General features: G+C 41.8%; 2 protein-coding genes across 6 annotated transcripts; both read left to right on the top strand.

Moving 5' to 3' along the window:
- Positions 1-1,139: 1,139 nt before the first annotated feature.
- On the top strand, positions 1,140-7,634 carry brm (ATP-dependent helicase brm). 5 transcript variants are annotated; one of them, XM_086969833.1, is made up of 6 exons: positions 1,140-1,280; positions 1,966-2,047; positions 2,322-2,628; positions 2,927-3,124; positions 3,374-6,574; positions 6,827-7,634. In XM_086969833.1, exons 3-6 carry the CDS (start codon positions 2,345-2,347, stop codon positions 7,131-7,133), a joined length of 3,990 nt encoding a protein of 1,329 aa, XP_086825959.1. In that variant the 5' UTR covers positions 1,140-1,280; positions 1,966-2,047; positions 2,322-2,344; the 3' UTR covers positions 7,134-7,634. The 5 variants fall into 5 exon arrangements, with proteins under 5 accessions (XP_086825959.1, XP_022695039.1, XP_086825960.1 ...); XM_022839304.2 differs by having other exon boundaries at positions 1,966-2,064; XM_022839306.2 differs by having other exon boundaries at positions 1,177-1,535.
- Positions 7,635-8,275: 641 nt separating this feature from the next.
- On the top strand, positions 8,276-9,160 carry LOC111263869 (uncharacterized). The gene has a single exon (XM_086969832.1). The coding sequence runs from the start codon at positions 8,276-8,278 to the stop codon at positions 9,158-9,160; it is 885 nt and encodes a 294-aa protein (XP_086825958.1).
- The last annotated feature ends 163 nt before the right edge of the window (positions 9,161-9,323 follow it).

The following is a 9,323-nucleotide window of genomic DNA, read 5'->3' as shown; positions in this document are numbered from 1 at the left end:
AATTACTAGCACCATTTATTTCCTACTATAAACTAGCATTCTAAATAGCGGCCATGAGAATAACACATAATAACATATGCGTTTAATATAGAATACCTTAAACTTCCTTTATGCTATGTTCTAAAATAAATAGATATAATGGATAACCGCTGTATCTGCAAAAAACCTGCACCTGATTTTCATTGGATTGGGAGGACGTCTAAAAAAATAATATATCAAAGACTGCATATTAAAGCCAGAAATTAATCAACTGCTAAAATCATTATGAGACATCTATTCTTTGTGCTACTTTGAAAATAGTTAAGCACAAGACACACTGCCCTAGTTACCTCGCGCCGGGCCCTTATCATGTCGCACCGACCGTTTTGATACCAGCAAAGAAACAGTAAAACTATAATAGGATAATTAAATTGTTGCATTTTTCCTGATCGAACCTCGGTTTGAAGTGCCTTCGAACTTCTGGCTTTAAAATCTCTTTAAATGTTGCTACTAGACTTCGGTGCGGTGAATTCAGGACGCTTAACTTCACGGCGACACTACCTCCAATGTGTTTCTCCGGTATTACTGTACGCTCATAAGAAACACTTTTTCGTTTTTTGCCATATTTTGTAGCTATTAGAGGTTTTAAGTTATGATCGTCACTTAATTCATCGCGACTATGCTTCCATGTAAGAAAGATCTCTAAAAATACTTGTCTATGAAAGAAATTAAACTTTGGCGACAAAATATACTGGAATGAAAACAGAATATGTTTATAAAAAAAAAAAATATATATATATATATATATATATATATTCAGCAGGGAGAAAACAATATTATATTCGAAAACAAAAATAAATGAAGAACGATGGCATCTAGTAGTCGAATCTACCTAAAGCTCTCGATGATGCCACTCAGTTGAAAAGTTTCTTCTACATTTAGTCTTCTCTTTGCATTTATAAATAGTGGACACTTTACATTAGATCAAATATTAAGAATTATAGCACTTGTTAAAGAATAAATAAAGGGTACATTCTTTAACTCTATTTTCATTAATCACACAAGATGGCATCAGTGAATTTTTGTGTCTGTTTGCTTGTCTGAGATAGTTTGAAAGATTTGGTGTGTTGCTTGTGTGGGGTCTTTGGGTTGTTGTCTGGCGGGTTTCTCGATGTTTACACCAGCGGCCATATTGTGTTTTGTCGGCTTGAGGAAGCCTTCATGAAATTGTGAAAATTTGTATAGTTTTCTTCATGCAAATACTACTACTGTATATTATAGTGTGATCTGCGCTAGGTTAGGTTAGTATATCAGTGACGTGAATGGACTATTAAAGTTTATTTGCGAAGACGTTGTGTGTGTGGAAATATAATGGACACCGACAGGAAAACGACTTGTGTGGTGGGAACAGGGTGCTAGCTTGGCTTTGCGTGGGTTACTCTAAACGAGATTCGACGTAATTCAGAGTTATCGATTCTATAGCCGTGAATACTCTAAGCTGATCTCATTTTTACTAGAGAGCTGGAACATTATATGACTGCGTGGACGGGACTGCTGTAAGAGCGCATTCTGAAGTACTGAAACTGCAAAGATTAAGTAGAATTGTTGTCGTTTAGTTCTCACTGAGTAATCCCATATAAGTCGAACATATATCAGTGACAGATTTGGTCCTTGTTTAGCGCACTAAACACTTCTTCGAGAAAATCATACCTTTGTGAGAAGTATAATGACACAACTGCAACTAGTGAATACGTTTGCATAATTGTTAAATTAATGTATTCGATATACATATATAAAGTGGAGCCTACGGAACCCTCTAGATTTAGATGAATTTCTGTACAGTGCTCTGCTAGAAAACGGAACACTAGAGCTGATTCTACAATTGTGTATAAAGCAGTTATTTCCTATTATTCTAGCGTCATATTACAAAAACCACGTATGTGTTACATGCCCTAGCAAAAATGATTTTAAGGAATATTTTTTCAGCGTACTATGGTTGATAATTCGATGAGGTGTTTGGTTGTCGAGACCAACATAAGAAGTTCTCCCGAAGTTCTACGTGCTTGATGTAAGAAGTAACAAAGCGTACGTTGATAACTTTTTTAGTAATAAAAGCTGTAATTATCATTGGTGTTTCCTACAAGTATTATTGTATGCTTCGACCAGCTTCTCGTGATCGAAGCTTGGTTTAGCAGGTTGACCTGATTGGCAGTGTTATGTACATTGTATGTTAGCGTTTTTTTTTTATTGATATATAATGCATGAAGTAGAACGTGCAAATTCCTTCGACATTAATACGGTTTGTGTTCTACTAATCTGCATGTTGTCATTTTTTTGGATAGCTGGTGCCATTGCAACGAGTGCGATGTCGGGGACAGCAGTGTCTCCAGCACCAGAGCTGAGTTCCGGCTCAGCCTTGGGGGCCCCTGGAATGACCATACCACATTCGCCTAGTCATGGCTCATCGGCGCCATCTCATCATCCAAACCATCCTGGTGCCCATGTATACGCTTCCAGTCCCATGGGCCACGATCCGATGGATAGAGAGCGGAATGGCGCTCCAGAAGCGCGTGAGGATGGCAAACAGCCCATGTCAGCCTTTAATCAAATTCAGCAAAATCAGCTAAGAGCACAAATTCAAGTGTACCGGTGAGTTTTAAAACTTTAGTATAGAGCCTTACAACTGGGTTCATTATCTCTTTTATAAAAATTGTGATTCTTATTATTATTTTAATTATTTCTTAGGTTGTCAAAACTTTTTGTTAACAAATCTTGGTTTGCTGTGCGTGAGAAGAAATTGGCGACTGTTAATCCCCAGCCGAGTTAGCCTATTACTGAATTCGTATACATAACCGATTAATTCAATTACTTTGCTTCAGAATATTATTCCGTACATTGCTTGCCGGATCATATGAGTAACCGACTAAACTGTGTCATTTCTTTCCAGACTTCTAGCCCGTAACCAGCCTATACCCGATCAATTGAGTCAACAGGCTTTGAGACCAGCAGGACCTACACCAGGACCTCCCAAGCCTCCAGCTCCAAAGCAAAATCGAATAACGCCGCTTGCCAAACCACAAGGGCTCGATCCTCTCGAGCTTCTTAAGGAACGCGAAAACCGCATTACCCAGCGTATCGCTTATAGGTTCGTTTATATCGATAAGCTGAACCAAACTTCAAAATAAATTGTTATAGAAATGAACGTAACATAATGATGTCGCCATAATTGCTCCCGTCAACGACGATGCGTATGAGTTTTATTTGGAATCATTTTTAGTTGAATACTAATGTTTTATAAATTATAAAGTTTCCGAGATTTCTACAATGGCTTTGTTGTTCATCAAATAACTAATTTTTGACGTTCGTATTATCTGTGGTTCCATAATAATTTCAGGATACAAGAGTTATCACGTCTCCCGGCTGCTAGCCTATCTGAAAAATTGAAAATAAAAGCTCTTACGGAGTTGCGGGCATTGCGCCTGCTAAATTTCCAGAGACAGCTGCGCACCGAAGTGGTAGCCTGCATGCGCAAGGATACCACATTAGAGACAGCACTAAATCCTAAGCTGTACAAGCGCACAAAGCGGCAAGGTTTGAGAGAGGCACGAATTACCGAAAAACTGGAGAAACAACAAAAACTCGAGCAGGAAAAGCGCCGCCGTCAGAAACATCAAGAGTACCTTACAGCTGTCCTGCAGCATGCGAAAGACTTCAAAGAGTTCCACAAAAATGTCGTCCAGCAAAAAATATCGAAAATTAACAAGGCGGTTATTACGTATCATCAGAACACTGAACGTGAGCAGAAGAAAGCTCAGGAGCGTCTGGAAAAGGAGCGTATGATCAGGCTGATGGCTGAAGATGAGGAAGGTTACCGAAAGCTTATCGATCAGAAGAAAGATAAGCGTCTTGCATTCCTACTTTCTCAAACAGATGAATATATCAACAACCTAACGAAAATGGTCGTGCAACACAAAAAGGAGTTGAAGAAACTCAAAAAGACAAAGAAGCCTAAGGCTGACGGTGATGCGAATAGAGAAGAGGGTGAAGTGCGTGTGCGCGTAATTGAAACCGCCACTGGAACTGAGTTAAGTGGAGTGGAAGCACCACTAGCCTCCGAATTGGATCAGTGGCTCGAGTCGCATCCAGGTTGGGAGGCAGCCCCGCGTGACGCTGAGACAGATGATTCAAGCGATGAAGAGGAGTCACCACCTGCTCCAGGAGCTCCGACCGCGACGGACACCGCCGTTGAAACACCCCCATTACCACAGGGAGTAGCCAAAGACGACGACGAGTACGAAAAGAACACGGCGGCTCAAATTCAAAACTATTACAATATTGCGCATGCTATCCGTGAGACGGTGACCGAACAATCGTCATTGCTGGTATTCGGTCGTCTCAAAGAATATCAGATAAAAGGTCTTGAATGGCTAGTATCATTGTATAACAACAATCTTAACGGTATTCTGGCTGACGAGATGGGTTTGGGTAAGACCATTCAAACGATTTCTATGATTACCTATTTAATGGAAAAAAAGAAAGTAAATGGACCTTATCTCGTAATTGTGCCCTTATCCACACTTTCCAATTGGATTCTTGAATTCGATCGCTGGGCCCCTAGTGTCGTCAAGGTAGCGTACAAAGGGTCACCCAACCTGCGTCGTTCCCTCCAGAGTCAACTGCGAAATTCCAAGTTCAACGTGTTGTTGACAACGTACGAATACGTGATCAAAGACAAGGCTACACTTTCTAAAATCAAGTGGAAGTACATGATCATTGACGAAGGTCATAGAATGAAGAATCATCATTGTAAACTTACGCAGGTGCTCAATACTCACTACACCGCCCCACACCGTCTTCTTCTAACTGGTACTCCGCTACAGAACAAGCTTCCTGAGCTTTGGGCCCTGCTTAATTTCCTGTTGCCATCCATATTCAAATGTTGCAATACGTTTGAGCAGTGGTTCAACGCACCGTTTGCAACCACTGGTGAAAAAGTCGAATTGAATGAGGAAGAAACAATTCTCATTATCCGTCGTTTGCATAAGGTGTTGCGTCCATTCTTACTGCGTCGATTAAAAAAGGAAGTCGAACACCAACTTCCTGACAAAGTCGAATACGTTGTCAAGTGCGATATGTCTGGACTGCAAAGATTGCTTTATAAGCACATGCAAAAGGGTATCCTGCTAACGGATGGTTCTGAGAAAGACAAAAAAGGCAAGGGTGGCATGAAGACACTCATGAACACAATCATGCAGCTTCGAAAGATCTGCAATCATCCGTTCATGTTCCAGCACATCGAGGAAGCATTCGCCGAACATACCGGAAATGGCAATGGTCAACTCGTTGTAGGCCCTGACCTCTACCGCGTGGCAGGGAAGTTTGAATTACTTGATCGCATCCTGCCGAAATTCCGTGAAACGAACCATCGAGTGCTTGTATTCTGTCAAATGACATCGTGCATGACGGTACTCGAGGATTACTTAAATTTCCGCGAGTTTGCCTACCTACGACTCGATGGAACTACAAAATCCGAAGATCGAGGTTGCCTATTAGCCAAGTTCAATGATCCTCAGTCTCCCTACTTTATCTTTCTACTGTCAACTCGTGCTGGAGGCCTTGGACTAAATCTACAGACAGCTGATACTGTCATAATTTTCGATTCTGACTGGAATCCGCATCAAGATTTGCAAGCGCAAGATCGAGCCCACAGAATCGGTCAGAAGAACGAGGTGCGCGTTCTACGACTAGTAACTGTCAACTCCGTCGAAGAGCGTATTCTCGCTGCTGCCAAATACAAACTAAATCTTGATGAGAAGGTTATTCAGGCAGGAAAGTTCGATCAGAAATCAACTGGTAGCGAGCGACGTCAGTTCCTGCAGGCCATTCTGCAAGACGAAAACGAAGAAGAAGAGGAGGAAAACGAGGTGCCCGATGATGAAACGATTAATCAGATGATTGCCCGCTCCGAGGACGAATTTAATCTATTCCAAAAGATGGATATTCAGCGCCGGAGAGATGAAGCTAAGGCTACTCCCCGTAAACCTCGCCTAATGGAAGAGGATGAACTACCCCAGTGGCTAGCCCTCAACGACGAGGAAGTGGAGAAGTTAACGCATGCTGACGAAGACGATGATAAAGTGTTCGGCCGCGGCTCGAGGGCACGTAAGGAAGTCGATTATTCCGACGCTCTGACTGAACGACAGTTCCTCAAGGCCATCGAAGATGGAGATGTCGATGACTTTGAGGACGAGCCCGCGGCCCCCACAACCTCGGGCAGGCCTGGCCGGAAAAAGCGCCGAAAGGTTGGGTCGGACGATGAAGAAGAACCCGCATCTGGCCGCAAACGTCAACGTAAAAGCAGAGGTCCTGGAGCGGGCAAGGATGATAAAAGCGGTCAGGTAAGCCAGCTCCTAAAAAGGCAAATGAAAACCATACTCAACATGGTAATCAACTATGCCGATGCTGACGGGCGCGTACTTAGCGAAAGCTTTATGCAGCTGCCCTCGAGAAGGGATCTTCCCGACTACTACGAGATCATCAAAAAGCCCATTGACCTCAACAAAATGCTAAAACGCATTAAGGATGAGCACTACAAGTAAGTAGTACTTCCATGCATAGGCTGAGATACCTTATTCTATCCGACACTAGCGGGTATCCCATATCTTAGAAGATGTTCAGCTGTCTGTTCATGTTAATACTATATATTCAATTGCATTGTAAAGGTCAAGTTTTGAAAATGATGCGTATTACCTAGAATTGCTGTCATAAATAATTGGTCTTTTGTTTATAACATTCCAATTACTTGAATCGTGTAAATTAAGAGCTTTCAATATTCTTAACATTTTAGATCACTAGACGACCTCGAAGAAGACTTTATGCTGCTGTGCACGAACGCACAGAAATACAACGTGGACGGCTCGCTGATCTACGAAGATTCAATCGTCATGCAATCCGTGTTTACATCAGCCCGCGAGCGTGCTGAAAAGGCAGATGAAGACCAGCTTGTAGAAGATGATGAAACCGAAGACACCGGACGCGAGAAAAAGGGCCGAGGCAAGGGAGCTAAAACTCCGCGTCGGGAAGCCATCAAAAAGAAACCTCGCAAAAAGTACATGGTGGAAAGTGACGAAGATGAAACCGAAGACAGCGATTAAATTCGTGAAAAAAATAGGAGACGAAAGGCGTTTAGAGAATTATTTTATTGAATATACTGGTGATTGGGCAGTATCTGCTATAATTAATTGTGAGATAATTTGATCGACACCTACAAAGAACCGATGGGTGCACAAAAGTATATTATAAAAAATTAAGTCAAGAAATGACTAATATGTATCTAATTGCCAATGCATTATTATTTATCTAAAGTTTACGTTGTGGAGCCTTCCAAAAATTTTGGGAACGCACGAGGTTGGAGTTGTGGTAAAAAATCCTAAGTGAATATGTCATCATCTGTGTGCATACCGCGGCAGAAATGACAACAGGCTATAGGCATTGAGGTTATCATGAAGGGTAATTTGCATGAAAGGTGACCAGTGTAGAGGAGTGGAAGGACCATCTGAGGGGAGAAGAATATAAAGGCCCAGTTGGAGTACATGGAGCTGTATTTTAATCTTTAAATAATAAAAATAGCTTATTACTAGAGAAAGTTACATGAACGTTGTATTATTGTGTTCATTTGTACAACTTCGTATGCTTTATGGCGACGTAAGCTGCCCTGGGAAACTAAAATCTCAGTATTTTTTGTTAACTTGTATCATCTACCTTGTTATAAAACAAATTCTACGCAAAGTGAAATTAAGGACCATAAAACATTTTACCTGCTGTTAAGAAAACTGTTTTTCAGTATATTTTAGAAGAATTCAAATGTGTTCCAAAGCAGTGACTAATATGCGCGGTCCTTTACGGTAGATTATTTTGGTTTGATTGGAAGTATAGAGCGAAAGTCAGCTACAAAAACATTAAGGCGTCTGTAAACATTGGAGAGAGCTAACAAAGTTTTACCTTTATTCTAAATCCAGCTGCAATCTGTAGAGGTGGAATACTGGCTAATGCTGTAAAGCCGGGGTAGAACAGTTTTCGAAAACCGCGCCACTAAAAACTATTCGAGGTGTCAATTCAGATCATCTAAGGAAATCTAATGACGAAGTGTTCGAAGTGTGTGGGTTCTTGGGGTAACCAAATAGTTTTCGTGCTGTGTTCTATGCTTTGCGGTAAAAAGGTAAATGTTAAGTGGTCATTAATGGACAGGAAAATGTTCCAGAGCAAAACCAATGTTACTCGTCTATACCGTGGAGTAATGGACGATGTTATAGATGCCATTGCCAAGGAAGGTCTTGATGCGGGAGCAGATGACCAGGCTTTGGCTGAGCTACGCCGTCTTTGGCTCGCGAAGCTGTCGCAATCTGGAGCCCTTGAAGCAGAGCAGCCATATTGCTTTCGAGTTCATCCAACAAGTGTACAAGTATCTCAATTCGGCATGGATTCTTCAAACGAAAGCTTTTCTGTCGGTGCCGGAGGTATTGAAATTGGAAGCGAAATGGTTACAGTTAAACATGATATCCCTCGCATCATTATGCACACAAGCAGTGAGGGTGCACTAGTAACTGGCAGTGATATCGTGCCGTGCAATGTCGCCGCCCAACTATTACGTTCCGGTGAGGGACCCCTAAATCTCGAAGAATTCAGCCATTGCGCCGGGAGGTTAGCGAGGTTTACTAGGAAGACACAGTACAAAACAACCGTTAAGCGAGCAGCACCAGATCGCGAAGACGAAAGTCAATTAACACTCGCAAATGAGGTCGGGTGTTCTGGAACCAATCGAATTCTTCCAGGTCAGTTGGATGGCACTTTGATGAATCCTGGTTCGGATCTTGACTCCTCGGAAGATGAACGTGATAGTTTCGTCGCGGACGGAGGCAGCGACGCGCAAGATGGCAGTCCCAGCAGTGAAGGGAGTCGAGAACCTCAAGATCCAGACGAAGTGCTCAATTCGGGCGATGATGAAGAAGATGCGATTGGCGAAAATGAACCACTTGATGACATCGAGAATATCGTCGTGTGCCAGTATGCAAAGGTGCACCGCAAGGGCGCGCATTGGAAAGTACGGCTCACACAAGGAATCATGAATATTGATGGAAAGGATTATGTGTTTAGCCGCATGGACGGAGAGGCTGATTGGTGATGAATTCAGCTTTATGAGAAATTGAAGTTCAAATAATGTATTTCATGTATTGTAAGGAATAAATATTTATTTTTTGTTTCTAGATTCTACTTACAACGTTGGTGTGTTTGTTTTTTATATTAAACAAAATGATTAGTCCGTAACTGATTACATTCATAGAATG

The sequence above is a fragment of the Varroa jacobsoni genome, unplaced genomic scaffold (assembly GCF_002532875.2).
Source record: "Varroa jacobsoni isolate VJ856 unplaced genomic scaffold, vjacob_1.0 scaffold_795, whole genome shotgun sequence".
Taxonomy (NCBI): domain Eukaryota; kingdom Metazoa; phylum Arthropoda; class Arachnida; order Mesostigmata; family Varroidae; genus Varroa; species Varroa jacobsoni.
This window is presented reverse-complemented; position numbering and strand designations above follow the sequence as displayed.

Bases quoted from the DNA above. Each gene is read 5' to 3' on its own strand.
- brm (XM_086969833.1), top strand. From the start codon at position 2,345: ATGTCGGGGACAGCAGTGTCTCCAGCACCAGAGCTGAGTTCCGGCTCA. The intron at 2,629-2,926 runs GTGAGTTTTAAA...ATTTCTTTCCAG, and splicing joins GCACAAATTCAAGTGTACCG to ACTTCTAGCCCGTAACCAGC. The intron at 3,125-3,373 runs GTTCGTTTATAT...TAATAATTTCAG, and splicing joins ACCCAGCGTATCGCTTATAG to GATACAAGAGTTATCACGTC.
- LOC111263869 (XM_086969832.1), top strand. From the start codon at position 8,276: ATGGACGATGTTATAGATGCCATTGCCAAGGAAGGTCTTGATGCGGGA.